At 33.6% G+C, this 22,263-nt stretch overlaps 1 protein-coding gene across 13 annotated transcripts in view; it reads left to right on the top strand.

Annotated features, from left to right (window-relative positions):
• Window positions 1-22,263, top strand: part of RALGAPA1 (Ral GTPase activating protein catalytic subunit alpha 1) — a 249,000-nt gene that overhangs the window by 222,009 nt on the left and 4,728 nt on the right. For 11 of the 13 annotated variants that reach the window (XM_077909040.1, XM_077909039.1, XM_077909038.1 and 8 more), the window contains one exon: window positions 17,304-17,428. In XM_077909040.1, the coding sequence (XP_077765166.1) occupies window positions 17,304-17,428 (125 nt within the window). Of the gene's footprint in view, window positions 1-17,303; window positions 17,429-18,026; window positions 18,058-22,263 lie in introns of all 13 variants that reach the window. The other 2 variants (XM_077909041.1, XM_077909042.1) reach the window with 1 other exon arrangement.

The raw sequence follows: 22,263 nt of genomic DNA, 5'->3' as shown, positions 1-22,263 counted from the left end.
AATCCTCATAAGAGAAATAAAGGGATAAAAGAATATATAATAAACTCACTTATATTTAGATAATTGTACTGCTGTGTTAGTTATTTTATGCCCAATAAAAGTACCCACTAAGATTCCACAGCATAAATTGTGCTATTTATGATCATTAAATACAGTTTAAATTTTATCCTGGGAACATCTTCTGTAACTATGAATCTAATGTTGTTCACTAAATGAGGACAATATTGATTGTCATATGCTGTCCAAATCGATCATGCTGGCAGCCAGAATTACAGTAATCTGTCAGTATTGATGACTGTCTTTCAAGCTTTGAAACCTCTCCTTCACTTCACTTGTCATTTCTTGCATTACTTGTACTTGAAAAGCATTTTCTTGCAACCTCGGTCTTTGTCAGCTGGGTGATTTTTTTTTTTTTTTTTTTTTTTTTTGTCTCGAGCCCAATTTGTTGGTTTGATCATGCAATTAGAATTGAAATGCAATGCCTGGGAGGAAGAATAGGCAGGTTCTAGGCAGGTTCTGGGTAACCAGTGGACCTGAGGGGTATTTCAGGTTGATCTTAGACATCATTTGTTAGTTACCTGTTGAGTGTGTGTGTGTGTGTGTGTGTGTGTGTGTGTGTGTGTTGGGGTTGGGTTGTTGGTTTTGGATTGGGGGGGCTTTTTTTGCAATGAGAATAACAATTTCATAATATTAATTTCATGATCTTAGCTATCATAACTCTAAACCTTAAATAAAAATTTTAAGCAATTTTTTTGTTACACTCCTAGAGACATTTCAACTGTACAAATGTTAAATATGATGCTTCATGTGTGTACTGTTTCTATTTTTTAACAGATTCATTACACAAAGAAATTTTCAGAAGTTACAGTATATAATCATGTTGAGAAACAGAATCATAGGATGTAGATATATACATACATAAAAAGAAAAAGATTAATTTTAAGGAATTAGCTCACATACTTGTGGGGACTGGCAAGTCTGAAATCTGCAGGAGTTCTTAGGTAGAGTTGATATTATAATCTGAGTCAGAAAGCATCTGGAGGTAGAATTCCTTGCTTCCGTGGGGACCTCAGTTTTTTCTCTTAGGGCCTTTAACTGATTGGTTGAGGCCTGCCTACCCACATATATTATGGAGGATAATCTGCTTTACTCAAAGTCTCTTGGTTTTAAATGGTAATCATGTCTGAAGAAATACCTTCACAGCAACACAAAGTCTGGTGTTTAAGAACTGGATACCATGGGGATCCCTGGGTGGCGCAGCGGTTTAGCGCCTGCCTTTGGCCCAGGGCGCGATCCTGGAGACTCGGGATCGAATCCCACGTCGGGCTCCCGGTGCATGGAGCCTGCTTCTCCCTCTGCCTGTGTCTCTGCCTCTCTCTCTCTGTGTGTGACTATCATAAATAAATAAAAATTAAAAAAAAAAATAAAAAAGAACTGGATACCATGACCTAGCCAAGTTGACATAAAATTAACTGTCTCACATATCCCATTTTTCTTCATTTTTTCTTTTTAACCTTTTGTACTGTAAAATATAATTTGAAATAAGTACATTATTCTAAATGTAGTATATGGTGAATAATTACAATTTAACCACCACCATCTCAAGAAATAAAACTGTACTATTCTCTATCAAAAATATTTACTGATCACTTTTATGATAGTGGTAAAAATTTGAGAAACACGTAGAGACAAATCATAATTGACCCTTGAACAACATAGGTTTGAACTGCTCAGGTCCACTTATTTATGGCTTTTTTTTTTATAAAATACTGTATAGTATTGTAAATGTATTTTTTTCCTCCTTATGATTTTAATAGTTTCTTTCTTCTAGTTTATTTTAAGAATACAGTATGAGGGGATCCTCTGGGTGGCTCAGTGGTTTAGCACCTGCCTTCGGCCCAGGGTGTGATCCTGGAGTCCTGGGATCAATTCCCGCATCAGCCTCCCTGCGTGGAGCCTGCTTCTCCCTCTGCCTGTGTCTCTGCCTCTCTCTCTCTCTCTCTCTCTCTCTCTCTCTCTCTCCCCCTCATGAATAAATAAATAAAATCTAAAAAAAACTACATTATGAAATGCATGTAGCATTCAAAATATGTGTTAATAAACTGTCATCAGTAAGGCTCTGATCAGCAGTAAGCTATTAGTAGTTAAGTTTTGGGGAGTTAAAAGATTTGGGGGATGCATGGGGTATTGGCCCCCCAACCTGCATGTTCAACAGACAGCTGTAGATGGTAATTTTTTTCTCCAATAAGCTTATAATTTAATAGTGGGGAAAATAATATGTAAATTAATAATTATAACACAAGATAAAATGTGACATGGTAGGGTTATAGATAAAATGCTCTGGGAGTTCTAAGGAAGAAGTTATTACTTTGGGAGTAAAAAATAAAGGAAGAATGCATAGAAAATCTGGTCCTCAGAGGGTGAGATTTTAGTAGATGGAATGCAATATGTCTATTATAATTCTTGTAATTTATATCTAGGGGCTTTGTATGTATACATATAATATATACATGATATTATGAAATATACAGTATGGGGGATATTACAAAATTCAATGGCATCTTTAAAAAACACGTTCTTCCTAGGTTTAATATTCTTTCCTACCCATCCAATATTATTTGATTTGTTCTAATCTGTTTAGATTTGACCTTTTTATAAATGCCAGAATTGGGTTTCTGTTTAACTTTATCAGACAAATTACCAGAAGTCAATGATCATTCTTCAATTAGTCACAGTTTGTTATCCCTACAGTTCTACTACTCACATGTAAGGAACTTGTTGCAAAAGTATGAGAGCCAAAATGAAATGAAATGTAATTGATTGGCTCCACTAATGTAGTTTGCCATTCATTATGATAGAACATTATAAAACCTCTTAGGGAGGCCCATCAATATTGCTGCCATTTCGTGTTAGAAGAAAGTGAGTTTATTGAGAAACTACATAATTTTATGTATATTGTCTTTTGAAGATTATTTCTTCAGAAGATCATATTCATAAATATGGACTGCCCTTAATTTATCTATTATATTTTAAAATGTGGAAGCAGGGGCACCTGGGTGACTCAGTTGGTTAAGCGGTCTTGCCTTCAGTTCAGGTCATGATCTCAGGGTCCTAGATCCAGCCCCACATACAGCTCCCTGCTCTCCTCCTCACTTGTGCTCTCTGTTGCTCAGTCCTCTTTCTTAAATAAATAAAAATCTTAAAAAAAATAATAAAATGTGGAAGCTGATTGTTGGCAAATCAGCCTGGGTTTCAAAGTCCAGAACCACTTATTGTGTCACTCTTTGTCTAATTTTATTTTAATCTGTAAAAAGAGCACCAAATTTAAGACTGTTTAAGGATTAAATGAAATTATCTACATGAAGCACTAAGCAGCCTGTTATGTAGCAAGAGCTCAAAAATTGGTAGTTACCTGATAGTTGATGATATTTATTACGCTCTGCATTGGAAGTATTCCTCTAAAATAAAACGTAAGTATGCTAAAAGACTTGTGATAACTCTTGACTGTGTATTGAAATTCTTATGTGAATTCTTTTTTTTTTTTTAATTTTTATTTACTTATGATAGTCACAGAGAGAGAGAGAGAGAGGCAGAGACACAGGCAGAGGGAGAAGCAGGCTCCATGCACCGGGAGCCTGATGTGGGATTCGATCCCGGGTCTCCAGGATCGCGCCCTGGGCCAAAGGCAGGCGCCAAACCGCTGCGCCACCCAGGGATCCCCTTATGTGAATTCTTTAACTACATGCAAGCAGTTCTTATTAGCTTAACCCTCCAAACCTCCTATTTCTTATTGCATTTGTCAAACATACCTGTACTCCTTCCAGCTCTGCCCCTCATCCTTGCTCTCATCTCCCATCACACTGACACCCTTTATGTGTCTAGCTAGACCATATTTATCATCCCTGAATGCCTGTCTCTTTTTGTTTTTGCCCCAAGAATGCCCTTCTACTATCTTTCACCTAACATACTCATTCTGCATGACCCAAACTTTGTATTAAAAAAAAAAAAAGTTTCCTTCACTAAGCAACACACTGCCTTATAATATACAGTTATATTTTTGTATATAATATACAAAATATACCTATATTAAGTAGGTATATTTTGATATCTACAAAGTAGGTATATTTTGCTATAGGGCTTATTGTGTGCGCACATATTAATAAGCCTTATCCTGGTTGTAGTAACTTCTAGCACAGCGATAAGTGGCTAGCAATTTGTTGTAAGTAGTACAGGACAGGGTAGATGGATTCATGGGTAGATGGATTAACCATTTTTCATTTTTCTTTTTTAACAAAATTTCTGTTCATTTCCCAATATACTTTTAAAAATAAGTTGCTTGTTGTTGTTATAATTGGTAGTTTGTATTAGTCTAGGCTACAAATATAAGAGCATGCTGGATAGAAAGAAAAGGAAACCTAAGAACAGTAGAAACTGCCTCTGATACATGAATAAGCCAGAATAGCATACACACAAAGGTGTATTTTGACTGATTCATCATTATATTTTTATTAAGAGGTCATTACAGTTTAATGAAAATAATTTTCAGAGATCAATAGTCGATGAGGTTTTTCCCTCCACTTCTTGGGGAGTGGGGGGAGGTGGAGGGGAGGGGACAGGCAGGCTCTGTCAAGGAGAAAAATGAGCCAAGACACCTGTGTCTTCATGAAGTGACAGATGTTGTCTTAGGAAGAGTACAATTTAGTGTCCCTGGCCTCCACTCCCTAAGGACAGAGGCAGCAGTGGCTATAGTCCTGAAGGCTTACACTTCCTGCTGAATGGCAAGGAAGGCCTTAGGAGAGCTGGGAGGGGCAGCTATGGGAGTCTACATACTGCTGAGGTCCTCAGTTTTACTTCTTGAACCTTTGCACCCCCTACATCAGTGATTCCCATTAGGAGCTCTCAATATCTTAAGTGCCATTCTTTCTACATACTTTCTAAGTGAAAGTCTTTTTTTTTTTTTCTAAGTGAAAGTCTTAAACTTCATGGATAAATTGGTTATTTGTTACAAACTCTAAGATTTACAATTATAGTCATTCATACTTCAAAAGAAGAATTCTTTACATAAAATGTCTTATCAACTAAGTTATCCAGGCTTTGTGACTTTTGAAATGCTTGCAGCCCTTGTGCCTTTGATATTAACCATTGTGGTGGGACCTCTCTAAGATCACACAAACGTTCTTATTTACTGAACAATGTGCTCTGTAATGGGAGCATTTCAGTCTCCTGTGTTAAAGAGGCGGACATCACTATTTAAAGTTTTGTTGTTGTTGTTGTTTTGAAAAGCTTGTGATTAAACATCCCCCTCCCCTGGCCTAAACCTTACAGTCTGTGCACACAGAGTAATTATTTAAACAGGGACCCTGGATATGTAAAACACTTCTGTTATGACTCTAATATATTCTTTTATTCAGCTGTTCTTTTTTAAAAATGGCAATATATGCCAATTGATGATGTTATTGGTATTTTGAGAGATTTCCTTAAAATGATTGTGGGAATATTTTATTGCATACCTTTCAAGATGTTAGTTTTGGTCTAGCAAATCCGCCTTTGCCTTTAAAAAGGATATAAAGGGGGCAGCCCAGGTGGCTCAGCGGTTTAGTGCTGCCTTCAGCCCAGGGTGTGATCCTGGAGACCCACGTCAGGCTTCCTGCATGGAGCCTGTTTCTCCCTCTGGCTGTGTCTCTGCCTCTCTCTCTGTGTCTCTCATGAATAAATAAATAAAATCTTTTAAAAAAAAAAAAGATATAAAGGCAATAAATATAAGTCTCTCTGATATGTAATAAAGTTTTGATAATAATGAAGTTTATTCTATAGAATTATACCAATGTCTGAAAATGGCATCTTCTAATATTCTCTAGAGATGATCACTTTACTAATATAGACCAATAATAATTACTTTTGCTATATTTAAATAATGGGAGCTCACAAAAATGACTTCAGGATATGACCAGCTTCTTTTTCTATTTCATTATATTAATTCTAGAGATATTTTCAATTTTTATTCTCTTATAGAACACATAATGCACCAATGACAGATTTAAGTATTTAAGTATTTTAAAAAGCTATATTGAACAACATCAAAATGACCTTAAAATAAGGCCAAAATCCTAAAATAAGTATGTTTAAGATCCTCTCAGAAATAAAGGAATAAAATCTATAAAATAAGTCTATATAAAAGGGACAAAAAAAAAAAAAAAAAAAGGGACAAAGTGGCTATCTCAATAGAAGTTGAGTGGCATTCAAACTTGTTCATGTAAAAATAAATAAAAGTCTATTATTTATTTCTTCACCCAAAACAAAGGTCACTAAGCACTTTGGGATCTTTCAATTATTCACAAATATTTCTTGACTACCTGCTATATAGGAGACACTGTGGATGAAAAACTAGGGATAGAAAGATAGTCACTACTTTCATGGGGCTTATACTCTGGATGGGTATGGGTGAATGTGTGAATGAGTTAGTATTGAGTAAATGAAGTGCCCTCTGGTGAAGAGTCCAGCAGTGGTGATATCTACAAAGTAGGATGGTAAACGTGATTAATTTTATTACAGTGAGAGAGGATAGTGGGGAGGAGGAAATTAGGAATAGTTTTACCAAGGAAGCATGAAAAGATGAAAGTGTAATGTGACTAAAAAATACAAGGAGGAAAAAAACAAAAGAAATACAAGGAGGTCCTCAGTATTGGGTGGTATAAAGCAAAGGGAAGAGTAATAGCAGATGAAGTCCAAACCAGATAACGCAGTGAAGCAGGAAAACAAAACATAAACTTGGTTTTCTAATGTTACTACCAATAATATAACAGCCAGTGTCTAAGGTGACAGTTCCTCCTGCTTTTATATAATTTTTGCTTCTTGAATAGCAGAGCACAGCTTGAACGTATTTTCCTTTTCTAAAATGAGTTGGTTTATAGATTAAATAAAATATTTTAATGCTTAGTCATAGAGTAATTTCCAAGCTAATTACAGTAATAGCTAGTTGTATTTTTCTTAATAAGACTTAGAAGTTTTTTAAGTGTTTGATAATATTTACATATATTTGCCAGAGCATTTGAGATTTTCATAATCTCAAGTCTTATGATAGACTCACATTCTTGCATACAAACCTTTACACTTTTCCTGTAAAGTACTTTTATATCATATTGTGCTTTTATACATTATTATGCTTTTTTATGTTACTGATAAATGAGGATTTTTTTAATTCTATTTGTATAGTATATTGTCTTCATGGCAAAAATAGCAAAGGAAAAGAAAGCACTACCACCATCTTAACCTGTTGTGTCAAGTCCAATGTGGCAGTATGGTCCACATATACCAGTCTTAACAGTTGGATCATATCATAGTGCATACTGTACAAGGAAGTAGAGAACTCTATCAGGTGTTGGGCAAACTGTCTTTAAAAATTACAAAATGAAGTTTCTCTGCTTCCATCTTTATTAAATTTTCACCTGTGATAGAACAGGGACTTTTTTTTTCCTCTGTTAAACCCTTACTTTTTTAATATTAGTGATGAAGGTGCACTGGTATGTTCACATTATCCTTCCCTACACCTAGTACATACTGTACAAGTTTTATTCTAGTCTTTGTTTAAATATAAAAACAGCAGTAGATTTAGATGCTATTTGCGGATTTCAGAGTGCAAAGAATGAAGGATAGAAAGCTGAAATTAGTCTCTAACCTTGTTTGACATAGGAATTGCAGTGCTTTTAATCCTTTCTTTCCCTTTTACTAAACATAAGGTGTTTGCCATTGAATTTTTAATAACTCAATAATGGAATTAAAATTAAACTATGGGTCACAAATCTCTCCCCCATTTTCTTCTAACTGCTTTTCCTCTCAAACACTAGAATACAGCCTATTTAAATCTTAACTTTTGCTTGCCAAACCACTGTTACCGTCCATCTGTTCATGCCAATTGTAAAGAAGGTTCGGTTTTTAGTGAAGCTTTGCATTTCACATAAGGTATGTGAAGTGAAATTTCACAAGGGACATGATGGATCCTGATTCATAGTGATAAACCTTTGGGGCCATCAGGGTTGGCATATGGTCCAGTATGATATGAAGGCTTGGGTTCCCTGGCTTCACTTCTTTGGCGTGAAGCTGATAAAACCTGGCTCTTGAGTATTATTTCACTGGACACCAATCATGGGCAGCAGGAACTGCCCATTTAACTCTCTGTGGGAAGGAAGCCCAGAGAGCATTCACAATGGTACCATTGTTGAGTTGCAAACTGCTCTGAACAGCTTGACAGCACTAGGGAGGAGGGGAAGGGGTTGCTTTACTAATTGCTGTTCAGAATAGAGAAGGAGCAAAAATAGCTGTTGTAGAACTGATGTTTGTACATTTACTTACTCTTTTGATAGGAGTGTTGACTTTTATTTAGCACATACCTACTATAAAAAAAAAAGCAAATATATTTAAGCAACCACCTGTAGTAATTCCTTGTTAACATGGCCATTATCTATTTTAAACCCACAAGATTAAAATAAAGGAAAAGTCAGTTTTGCTTTATATTTTTTATATTTAGATGAAAATATATTTTTTAATCTTAACCAAAATTCTTTAAGATAAGGAAAAATGGATTAAAACCACCACAATCCATATCTCAGATAAAAGACAAATTTGGCCTATTTCCTTTATACCATGTTTTTTTAGAATTCCCAAATATCTGAATACCTACAAGTTATATTAATATAGAAATGCAAATTAATATTATGCATAACAATTCCAAGTTCTAAAATAATCCCCTATAGATAAACTAGCAAATCTTAAGGTTAAATCCTGGATTTATCATTCAAATGAGTAACTCATAACTATTTCAGTCATTCCTGATTTTCTCTCCGTCTCCTTGAAGTCTATTTCAGGTATATTTAAAAATGTGAGGGTTGCTTCCCTTTTTATGAAGCATTGTATGCAGTGGTATTTGTATTAACTGCTGGCCTTCCCATTTCTTTTTCTGCTCAGTCTAATCAAGCATTTGGTGGTTCTGATGCAAAGAAACACTGATCTACTTCAGCTTACTTCAGCCCCCAGGAGCCTGACCCTACAGCATATTTCCATGGATGGTTCTTTCAGCTGAACCTAAGTTGACTAAATTATATTGCAACATTATAATTTCTGCAACATGTCCTTTTATTTATAATTTTTTTAAATGGGATAGTCTTGCTAAGTTAGTGAAAAATCAAATGCATGTTTGTGAAATAGTAACAGTCTGTAAAATTTACTAGTCGTCCATCTCCTCATGTCCCCTTAAATGCTTTTAGTAAATGGGCACCAGTGCAGTATTTCAAAAACAGTAATTCATTGAATGCCCGTTCTTCCTTTTACTGCAGAATAGATTATATTTAAGTCAAGATTAATGGGTAGATTTTGTTGTTAAAGTCCAGTCTCTAAGCCCATCATTCCCTAGGGGCATATAGTGCATTAGTTTAAGCCAATATACTGTTTATCATAGATTCTATGACACAGTCTTAAATGACAGTTTGTTGTACTTTGTAACTACATACCATGATAATAAATCACTTTTTCTGTACTCCTGATAATTATAGCATTTAAACAAAATCTTAATTAAGTTAGTACACATTTAGGTAGAGATAACACATAAGTAATTGTACACTGTAAAATTTCACTTATTTTTTTCCTTTTTTGCAGTCTTCTAACAAGAATCCAAGTTCAGTGTTTAGTTCAAACACATGCATTCATTTCCTCAACTTTAATGTACTGAAATTTTCGTTCCCAGAAGAAACAATACAAAATGTTTCTAGTCATCCTCCAATGTTTTTTAAACTCTTAATCTAATACATGTGATTCTGAAGCAGTTCTCTGTTGATGGTTAAAGTTTTGTTATTACTTAATATTTTCAAGTACATCTTACCAAGAATTAGAATCTATAATTTTAATGTCATTAAATTTGAAATCTAGGTAACTCAGTTTTTCTTTTAGATATTTTACTCATAGAACTTTCATGAAAGTGGAATATACATATTTCATAATCATGTTAGTCCTTTTTAGAAACCACCAGTGATTATTGGATTATTAAATCAGGAAAGATTTTCAGAACCTTTAGGGAGGTTTAAATTTTTAATCCTATTTATTTAAGGTTAATCTTTTTAAATGTATTTACATGAACTTTGGTAGAATTGGGCTTATCAACTTTTTACTTAATGTTTTCATTTAGTAATTGACTGATTTATGAGCAATTATATATGGTCCAAATTTTATTCAACTCCAGCTTTCAATAATACGACTATCCTCACACTGCCTTAGCACCTGTTATGGATTTTGAGTCATCTGGCAGCCCATGGGACTTAGATAAAGAAGTACCAGGTGTCCTGCCTGTCTCCTAATTGAGACGCAGTGAAAACAATATAGACTTGGCAGTATGGTTAAAAGGATGGATTAAAGCCCAGCTTTGTCTACTCTGACAAATCACAGCTTTTCCTTCATTGCGTAGATAGTAGCAACTACTAAAGAATTTCATTAGTATAATACATCATAAAAATCATACACAATTTGTTAGAACCTGTTGCAGACTTTCAGAAGAATTTCTATTAACATAATAAAAATAAACAATGTTAATACCTAGATTCATTCCATTTACTTGGGGGAAATTTTCACTGAGCTACACTGCATGTGTCTTGAAGAAAAGAAGTGATGGAGTATTAATTTACCAGATCTTGTTAATGTAAGCAAGTATAGTTTACTTTCATCTTATGGTTAAACAGTGCCTATTAGTCCATGGGGTATTTAATTGTCCTGGATATTTCAAGAAAATATGACCATTAATAGCCATGTAATTCTAGAGATGTAATTGGAAAATATATTTACATATATCCTATATCTCAATAAGTTTTTATTTTCAATTATTTCTCCAAGACCCTGTGTAATGACATTGCTTCAGAATATTTGAAGATATGTCAAGGCCTTTTAGAACTAAAAAGCCAAAGGTAATTTATTTTCTCATTTTCATTAGAGCATGCCAAGGGTTTTTTCTGTATTATATATGATATTCTGGTATAGAAACAAACATTTTTCAAAAATGGCAATCTTCAAATTTAAGCTAATCATCATTGTGTTGGCCATCCTAGAACTAACTAAAATGCCTCTTAGGCCTTTTCTTTTCTCCACACAAAACTCAAATCATTGAGATTGGATATAGAAAGAGCACTGGACTATTAAATGACCAATGTTCTAGTGCCAACTCTACAGATCAGCAGCTTTGTTTTTCTGAACAAATCTCTGTATTCTCCATCCAGGCAAGACTTATTGCCGAATAAACATTTTGCTGATTTTGCTAAGTTTCCTGAAAGTAATGTTGGTAAGATGATTGTTATATCCTTCCTTTAGTTCAGACTGTCCTAAAATATTCTCAGTAAATGATGCCCTGGGATAAACCCTCTCAAGATAGTCTTTTTAAAAACCTTAATAAATTTCTGAGTATTATTTTTCAAGAGTATTGCTACATCTATTCTTATAGTGTACCAGAGCAGTTTTGGAGATCTGCCTAAAATAGTTTTGAAATTAAACTTCATCTGATTTTTATCTACAGAGAATTTCTTGACATTTTTTTCCCTTTCTTTCTTTATAGATGGCCATTTAAATATGAATAGAATTAGTTTATTAACTAAATTTCTTGCTTCATACCGCTGTAGAATTTATGAAAACTTCAAAGATTTCTTTAAATTTAAAAAATTGTCCCAACCAGTGAGGCAAAATATTTCCATGCTAAATTGTAATCAGTTGTAATTACTTTGAAGATTTATAGAATTTCTTCTTTAGGCAATTACGATTTTTTTTTGAAAAGTTATTAGTTTTCTTTTTTCTTATTATTACACCTTACGTATAAATACATTGTGTTTCGTTCACTTTTTCTTCTTCCAAAGGTGAGCAAGATCAAGGGTAGGGATGGAACCAAACTCACAGGAGGATTCAAACTCTGTCTCTAAATCCAATCTTTAAAAAAATAAATAAATAAATAAATCCAATCTTAGAAAAGTCCCAACTATATTGGCCCCAAAGGGTTTTTGCTTTCTGGAGAGCCAAATTGGGATTACAGGAAGGGGGTTATCTGCATATACCAGTGTATCAAATATCAGACCAGCTTTATTTATTCTATAATTTTGTAAACAGTCATTGAGTACTTCTGGGCCTTGTGTTAGGTGCAGGATATGTAAAAATAAGAAGGACATGGTCTCTGCCCCTGTAACATTAGTCTCCCCACTAGTTTATTAGGAGAACAAACACAAAGAAAAAGACACAACACACTTGGTATTTAACAATTGGCGCTGAGGGCAGGGGGAGGCCCTGATTTGTGGCATTTGTTGAGTTCTATGATGTGAAAACTCTCACCGACTATCTTACAAACTTGATATATATTGTAAGTAGTGCTTTCCAAATTTTAAGTCAGTAGGCAGAACTCTCCTCCCTCTTCCTACAGTTACTGTTCTTGGAATTTTCTGTACAGAGAAGGGAGATAAAATCCCTAAGTATTAAAACAGCAAAGAAGCCACAGAAAATCTGAGTGCAGGCAAGTGCTTACTAATTTAGGAATTTCAGAATGGGCCTAAAAATCTCTGAGGCTATGATAATGAGCATAGATATAAACACTTCATACTTCGCCTTTACTTTAAAAAGCCAATATTTTTTTCTTATTGAGGAAAGAAAACATTAAATCTGAACTCGAGGAAATTAAGCAGTGATAGGTAAAATTAAAATTACAATTTCCATAATTCCTTTTTGTGAAAAGTACTTCATACTCATTCTTGCTGTGTACATTTTACACACACACACACACTCACACTCCTGCATTTTTTTTTTTTTTTTTTTGAGACTAGTTACAAATTACAGCTGAGCTAAATGTTTAAAGAACCTACTGGGCATGCCATGGAATTAGTGATCACAGAACTGAAAGTTTTGCCTTTTCTAATTTCAAGCAAAAGCAGTTCAAAATCACATTCAGTTGTTAAGAAAATTATTGTAGAAAATGAAAGGTAGTTGCTTCTTTAAAACCAAATCTACCTTGTATATATCTTCCCTACGCATTAGTAAAATTGAAAAGTGTACTAAATAATCCTTCTGTAGTAGCTTTTCTTCATACTGTCTTTTTCTCAGGAGAAATCCTTTTCCTCTCATTGGAATAAGTCAAAAGTCCCTCTGTACACATCACAAACAAGAAATATTACCAGAGTTCTTGGGCATGAATAAAGGTATATTACTTAATCAGACATTGAAAATTGCCCTCAGGGAGACAGCACCTGCAATTTACAAAGACTTGAACCAAAAGTCAGAAAAACTATGTTTAACACAGATGTAGGCAGACTTTTGGGTTACCCTATATTTATATCCTTTATCTTCAGCATCCCTATTACCCATTTAACATACAGATAAACTGCAGCAGAGAGAATTCATGCTTCTCTTTCCAGGACTAGGTTGAAATTGAACCCCAGTTTCTTGACATCTGGTCTTGACACAGTGACAGAGCGCCATAAGTAATTTCATATAAGTTTTTTTTTTTTTTAAGATTTTATGTATTTATTCATGAGAGACACACAGAGAGGCAGAGGGAGAAGCAGGCTCCATGCAGGGAGCCTGACATGGGACTCGATCCTGGATCTCCAGGATCACACCCTGGACTGAAGGCGGGCGCTAAACTGCTGAGCCACCTAGGCTGCCCTTCATATAAGTTTAAAATCAAAAGTAGTTACTTAAAATGAATAGTAATATTAATGAAGCACCAATTAGATTTAAAGTATTTATACTACAGAAAATGTTTAGTTCCCTTTATTATTTTTGGAATAGCAATATTCCTTCCCTCCTTTTCTGCTTTTGCAGAAAGTAGAAGGAAGGAGGATTAGTGGATAATTATATTGCTATGATTGCAGCACCTGTGTGTTATTTCTTTTGATTGGCTAGTTCTGTATTAAAGATTCCTACCAGCTAAAAGTCTCCCTCATCAAATAGTGTTTTATTAGCTAGTTTTGGCTTGAGTTGTTTTAAATTTACAACAAAAACTGTATTTCAACTTAGACTTGTACTTTAAATTTTGCTTTGAATTCGTTTACCATTCCCTTTCTATTATCTCACCCATTTCAGTTTTTTTTTTTTAATTTCAATGCCAATGGCAACATGCACTCACAGTAGGAATATAGCTTGAGCTATCCTGTTGTTGCTAGCGATCAAGTTTGTGTATGCCACTCAATTTATAGGTACTAATAACTCTTCCCTAGAGAGTTGCCTTTTAAGGAATAAGTGTCTCATCTATTATGAGGAGATAAACGAAATAACCATTTTGGATTATGGTTACCATTGCAGATGCTGACAGCACTGTTTTTAACTAACTTTATCATCATCTCAATCACAGAACATCCTGTTATGGACTCAGCTGTGGCTTAAATAGAGCTCCTTATATCTCTTTAATGTATGTTTCCTAAAAGGGGTGAGAAATGTAAGTACTATAAATTAGGTTGGTTTGTTTCGATGTTTGGCTACATCAAACTTGAAAAATTATAAAGAATATTTAGCTTTTAGAAGGTGAGTTACCATAGACTATAATTATTTACTAAGCTAACAGTGTTTTCTGAAGATAACCCCCCCAAAAGGAAGCTTTCAGACATTAACTTGCCTAATTTGTGATAAGTGCTAGTTTTTCATTTAAATTCAACCATTCACTGACTCTGCCACGTAAACTTGAACTCTTAAAAATTGTTTTAGAGCATTTTACTTAATAAAATTTTTTGTAATTAAATACATCGTGTGTTTTTACACAAAATTAATACATTATAGCTGGATAATTTTATTTTGTATAGCTTTGTATTTGAGTTTCTTCAGAGTTTTGTAAGAGTGAAATAGAATTATACTCCAGATGTATTTTATGTAGATATTCATTCCATTATTAAATTTTACTACATTGGAAATATCCTCCTGGCTTTAGAAATATTAACATTTTCTTTCTGTCTGCCTAATTTTTGTGTAAACTCTAAATATAATAAGATAAAGTAAAATATTTCATTTATAGGCTTTCTGAAAGTAGAGCATTTTGAAAGCAGGTAGGTGTCTCCACCCTACTTTTCATGAAGCATTTTACCCATTCAAGCAGACTTTTAAAAACAGCTTGTTTTGATAGCAGACTGTTCTCCTGTGGGCCTTCAGCCTTTGCTTCCTGGCAGCACCTTTGGTGCGAAAAGAGAGTGATCAATTGGGAGACTATCAGTGCCAGCATGCATAGAGTGATAAGTTAACACACCACTGGGAATTTCTAGGGCCCACCAAGATACTTCACTTCTAATGTGCTAACAAGCTCATTTTTCTACCTCTTGCCTCTTCAGTTATTTTTTTTCTCAGAAGAGCTTAGAAGTTGAGTGCATCAGGCATAATGAAAAGCTCTGTAGGAGGGAGAAGCAATAACCCCATTTTTCCCTTTTCAGCCAAATAGAAAATTAGTTTCTGGTAATACACAAAGGCCAGTATTTTTTGTACAAGGGGCACTGCTGTGAATCAAAGGACTCTATTAACTGCAGAAAATTCGGCAGCTGTGAATCTCCCCCAATGAAAAAAGTACTTTCCAACAAGTTGTGAGATATGTGGTATTATTTAGATTGAACCATCAGTTTCATCCTCTTCCACTTATAACCATATACCTCCTTTTAAAAGTGTGCTATATTACTTTTCTAAGGTAACATTCAAAAATATGTTTCTTCCATAAAATCCTTTCCACTGATCACTTTAATATAGCATCTTCTCCTGAGAAGTAGAATTCTTCAAAGTTCAGTCCCAGTGTACAGAATAGAAAATAATGGATTGTAAGAAATTGGAATTCAGATTTAAATATTTCATGCATAAAATAAATTGTAATACAAGAAGAGAGTACTCAAGTCATTTAGAGGGCAAAAGACCTCACAGTCTAAGTAACTAGTGACTATAGTCTTACCTTTAACTCTTAGCTTTTGTCCTCTTAGTCAATAACCTTTTGTAAGTGTAACTATGGCTGTGTTAGCTCCGATTGAATTAATCACTTTCAATTATCTTCCTTACAAATTTTTTTTCTTGGTCTTGGTTGTAGGCTTGGTCTACAATTTCTAGAATTGTAGAACTATAGTAATTGAATTGCAGTTTTAAAAAAATAAAGAATTTTGAGGAAAACATAATGGGTTTTGGAAAAAAAAAATCAGTGAAGAAAGAAAAACCAATAAGGCAAATCTTTATTAGCCTTCATAGTTCTATAAATGTCTTATGGAAAGCCAGCAACATAGCACACTGATACAGCAGGAAAACTTTTAAAAGTTGTAGAAGAAAGGTTAACTGATTTCTCAGTTCAGGAACTATACGACATGAAGTCAGCATGTGAGTTTTTCCTGATAATTGTATGTTGCTGCCTGCTGCTCTACATTTTGACAGCCATTTCCATAGTTGCTTTCGTGAACAACAGAAATATTCTCTCTCTTTCTCGCCCTCTCTGTGCTAACAGCACAATCAGGCCTGCTGAAACAGGAAGCCTGGAGTGGGTTGTTCAAAAGCAACAACACTTCAAGGTACTGGTTGCTTGTCAATAATATCAGAGAAGAAAATGTGGTGAAAGAGAAGTACAGTATTTTTCTGTCAGTGTCAGTGCCCTGTAGATGCTTTGTTAGACAGTATTTAGGAGTCCTGTGGACTCTCTGCAAATGTTCCTGCTTGTTTCAGTGTTATAATTGACTAGATATTTTTTCCTGACATACAGATTCAACTATGTATTTTTCTTAACCGCATGGAGTTATTCGCGGATTACAGCAACAGTAGTCTTCCATTCAAAATGAGAACAATTGTTGGGAAAATACAAGGATTTTAGAAAAAGAAGATATGCAGGAATTTCTCACAATAAGTCTTTACAAATGAAAAATATACAATTTCAGACCGTTTTTAAGCAGGATTCTAGTATTTATTGTGTGGCTTTTCAGAGTGAATCTGCAGATTGAAGCCAATTTAACAAGATAAAAATGAGCCTAGGCTGACCTGATAGCAGTTGAACCTTTTCTCAAGTAAATGGTTACCTTTCTTTCTTTCAACAGTTTAGTATTATCATTGTTTTCTAATAAATGTCTCTCTTAAGCTGCCATGTATAGTGGTATCACCTGAAGAGTAAACTTATGTTAAAAATGTAGGAGTTTTATTACTCTTAAAAAGCCATACTTTTAAATGATATGCAAGAGTAGTGAATAATTACATTTATTAAGAAGTAATAGCTTAGCAATCAGAGTAGTCCTTTTTGATAAGATCTGTTCTTTTCCACTGTAAGCTGCATTTAACTACGTCCTTAACTGAAGGTAAATCAGCTATGAAGAGAGAGCACGATACCTGCAAACAATTGTCCAGCACCATTTAGAACCAACGACATTTGAAGATTTTGCAGCACAGGTTTTTTCTCCAGCTCCCTACCATCATTTACCATCTGATGCCGGTAAGATTAAAAACAAGTATTAGTTACTTGTCATTACTGGAACTTGAAATGCAATACCCTTTTGTTTCAAACTCTTAAAATAATAGAAAACTTGCTTGAGTAAAAGATTCCAGTCATTGAAATACATTTTTCATTATTTAAGAGTTGAATTTGGCCTATAAATTTAGTTTATACTTTCTTTTACCTAAAAGCAGTTCCTTTAGAAGTCAACAATCTTCGTAAAAGTACATGCACCACATTTTATCCGAGCTACTGGCCAATAACTGTTGTGTTTCATGGGATCATTACTAAAGTATCGACAAAAGAAACACAAGTTGAACATGCATTCCCTCTCACCTTTAGAGGATCAAATTTTATGGCTAAGAATATTGCCTTATCTCTCAGTTTACAAATAAAGTTAAATAACTGTCTAGATTGAGAAGTACTTGGCACAGTAAATTATTTTATAGTATTTAAAGACTGTAAGAGGGTACTGCATTTTTACAATTAAACTAATTTTGAAAAAATCAGTAAGAAAATAAATGACTCATGGCCTTCCTATTCTGTAATACTTTGCACTCCTTATGATTGTTTCATTTATTTTATTTTCCCTCTTTAGATCATTAAATATCAGTTCTGTTTATCTGAAGGTAAGACAAAGTGTCAACCAAAACACCCTTTGTTCTTCCCCCATTTCCTTTTTTTTAAAAAACTAGCAAGCACTAAGCTTGTAACTCAGACAATAAGCAAATTTAACACTGCCCTCATTCATACTAAACATTTCAGAAATTGTCACTAAATTTCTTCCAGAATTATACTTACTAACCCAGGTCTGCATGAAACACTAACACTGGTTCTGGGATCAAAATAACTAATAATAGAAGCAACCCTTGATTGAAATTAGTTACACCTATTGTATTGACCTTTTTTGTTTCTCAGCATGAAAAAAAAATAGTGCTACTGAGCTGAAATGGTGTGTCTTTGTATTTTGTAATGTGTTGCATTGTTATTGGATATCTTAACTCATCAGATAGTTCCTCTGCTGTGTGCCTTGCACTGTACTAGGCACCTGAAATACAAAGATGACTATTTTAATTGTGTTCAAAAGAACAAGAAAAAAATAAGATACTTGAAATTCATCATAAGAAACCTTCAAATTCTCTTTATGATATGTAGGTTTTCTTTATTATATTAAATAAATTTAAAAGGCATAGTAGCCCTTTTCTGGCCTAGTTTATTCGGAAGGGAAAAAGACTAATTCTCAATTGAGATTTCAGTTGATAAAATTTTCCATTCCTGTAATCATTTAATTAGCCATTATAAAAATTCTTTCCAAAAAAACTTAGAGCCCTTTCATAATATAAAAGACCTAGCAAAGAGGAAAATTGTCTAGACTAGGTTGAATCTTTTGAAAGAGATTAAAAAGTCTTAAGATTTACATCAAGGGGTCAACCCTATCTAAAGTAAGTTTGGCATTAAGAATGATGGTAAAAAAAAGAAAAAGATACTAAAACCAAAATAATGAACAAAATAAAAACTAGTTAAGTACAACTGGGAATTTCATTTTTCAGTAAAAAGTATCTGAAAAACAGCAGACTACATTATTAAAATAGATATGAATAATACTTTCATGTATCACACAGTTGAATCGTAAGTTCCACACACTAACTTGCCCCCTGAGATTTATAAAAGCCATCAATTTTCATTTTGTAGTTGTTTACCAACTGGAGTCCTTCTTAATGTTCTCATATTGTGCATACTATCCTGCACATTTGGCCAGATATTTAATATGGGAAGTAGTATTCTCACTTTCTGAGACATAGCAACCAAGTCAGGGTTCTTTTGGCTTCATTTTTTTATGTATTTTACTACTTTATTAAATTTTTGTTATCTCAATTGTAATAAGGATGTGAATTTTAACATAATACTATTCTACAAAAACAAAAACAAAAAAAATACTATTCTACAAATTATTTTCAGTTAATTTTTTTACGTTGTCTTTGCCTGTAGGAGTCATCCTTATAAAAACATGCATTCTAAGTTTTAAAAGAGTATTTTTATCTGTAAATAACTTGTTTTAGTATTACTGACTACATTTTTGGTGGGTTTTTTGCAGACATTAATTTTTATCAGAGTGGTTCTCAATACAATACTATAAAAGCGAAATATTTGCTCCTTCTATAGTAGCAAAAACATGATATCTGAAGAATGATTCTCTTTTTCTTTCGGTCATCTCAGATTTTTATTTTCCTACCATAAACCACTCCATACAGATAGAATTCCCTTTAAAGTTATAAGTCAAAGTGGGAGAAAGAAGAAATGAAAGAACCATATCATAGCAATAGGGATATTACTGATGGTTTGCAAAAATTACCTAATACTGTGAAGTTTTTTAGATTCATTTTTACTTTTTTAGCATAATGATAAAATGTAATTGTCACGCTGAAGAAATGCATTCATAATTGCAATTGAGAATCAACTTTAGATTCTCCTGTGCATAGTCCATGTATATAAAATAGTGCTAATCAATAACATGCAATAATTTGAAAGTAAATTTTAAAGAAATGCCGGTATGATAATCATATAATGAATATAACCTGTTCTTTCTATCCCTATAATTCTATTCAGTGGACTAGGGTGGAAAAATACTATTTTTTAACTTTATTTAACTTGGTTCAGGATTATCTAAAACCTGCTTTCTGGTTAACACTAATGTACCAACTGTTTGAACTGAAGTCCAAAAAAAAAAATTTCTTTTCCGGATGATTTTTAATATTATTTAAATAAATATGAAAAAACATTTTTTGTGTATCATAGTTGATCCATAAATTTCATAACTGTATTTTCTCAAAATGGGCTCTGTGACAGTAGACTGATACTTAAGGGAAATTATTTTTATCCCTAAGGTCATTGAAGGAGATATTGTGATGTCACACTTTGTTGATCTTCCATAACTACATTAAACTATTATTAGATTTTTCTTGTCCTTTATTTTAAAAAAAAATTACAGGAAAAAAATCCCTTTATCTTTGTCAGGCATGTGTGTGGAAAATATCAAAAGTTTTGCAGTGACCTCCTTTTTAAGTTTTTTTATATTCATGAACAGCTTTCCTTTGACTTTAAACTTTAAGATTCAATTACTCCTTTTCTTGACCAGGTTACAAAGGTAGTTCAAAAATCTAGATATTTTCCCCTAACATCACATTCTTTTCTTTTTTCTTTAATAAATTTGAGAGGGTTGGTGTTCTTCTCTATTATGCATATAGGCACATATACACATAAATATACATATATCTCTGCATACATACCCATTACCTATAGGTTCCTTTCAATTTATATAGGTTCCTATTTAAATAATGAAAATTAGTAATAAGATTCAAATATTTTTATGCCATCAAAATAAGAGATAATCTAGGTAAAGTGATGCTGCTGCATCTAATCTTCATTCTAATTCCACTTTTGCTCTTAATTCACAAAATCTGTTTCGCCACATGTAAATGGGATAGTATTTTGATGGTCAAATCTATTTCATTGAATCTTCAAATGGGATAAATTATCAAAATTTAACCATTGTTTTAGGTAACCCCTTGAACTTGGTGTCCCTCTTTAAAAGTTATTTTAAACTTTGCTCCCCTTCCCAGGCTTTGAAATGATCTGAAAGAACACGTTATAGCTCCTCAGAAGATAGTTGTTTTATACATAACCTAAATATTATGTGTAAGTGCCAAGAGGAAGTCCGTTTCCTTCAACATACAACAGAAGCTATATATTTGTTTGCTATGTTTTTAAAACAGATTCTTAATCGTATTTATATATCACTAGGCTAGCCTGAAATTATAAGCAGCCAAATTATATCCTGTTTTTAGTATTTTGAACTTGAAAATGTGGCGGGTGTATGTGGTGTTGTCCAAGAGGCAAATAATACTGGTCTTAAAGTCCTATTAACCTTTTGTGACAATAATTACTAGGTTCAGTTTCCACATAGGATATTCATTCAGATGTAAGACTTTTGTAATGAAAATAATAAAAGAATAATTGAACAATTACTGAGTGCTAGGCACTGTGCTAAGAACTATACCTATATTCTCTCATTTAATCTTCATGGCAGTTCTATGGCGGTGGCGGAGGGGGGCGGGTGGTGAAGGGGCTTACCCCAGAGTCACTTGATACTTGGTAAAGCCAGAGTCTGACTTTAGAGTCCGTGATCTTAACTGTTATAATTACTTATGTAATCTAAATATTTTCAGTCCTTTCTTGCTGTTGAGAGAGAGAAATCATCCTACAACCTGTCATTTTTATAAATCAAATTGCTAAAGATTCTTATTTTGAAGACTCTACTTTTCCATCTACTGAAAAAAAAAAAATTGTTAATAGCTAACGTTGCCATGGGAGAAGTATGGGCTTTGGAATCAGACTGAACTGGATTTAAATCCTAGTTCTGTTATTTATTATCCACAAAACCCAGTTTCTCTATTTGTAAGGAGATAAAATATGACAAGCCTTAGACTGATACATTCTAGGTCTGCAATAATGGCAGTTTTTGAATATTTTCAAGATGAAACCACTTCGTTTGCCTGTATTTCTGTACTATTTAATTTTAGAGGTGCCTCGCTGGTTTAGTCAGTAGGGCATGTGACTCTTGATCGTGAGTTCAAGCCCCATGTTGGGCATAGAGATTACTTTAAAAAAAAAAAAAAGATATATATGTTATTTGCTTTATGACATCCAGTGGTGGTGCATACATGCTAATCTTAATCACTGATCAACTCCTTTTTAACAATATTAAGGCAGTAAGATTATTAGGTAGTCTATAAACTTTAACAAGTAAGGTTATATATATTGTAGGAATATCAGCA

The sequence above is a fragment of the Canis aureus genome, chromosome 9 (genome assembly GCF_053574225.1).
Source record: "Canis aureus isolate CA01 chromosome 9, VMU_Caureus_v.1.0, whole genome shotgun sequence".
Classification (NCBI taxonomy): domain Eukaryota; kingdom Metazoa; phylum Chordata; class Mammalia; order Carnivora; family Canidae; genus Canis; species Canis aureus.
This window is presented reverse-complemented; position numbering and strand designations above follow the sequence as displayed.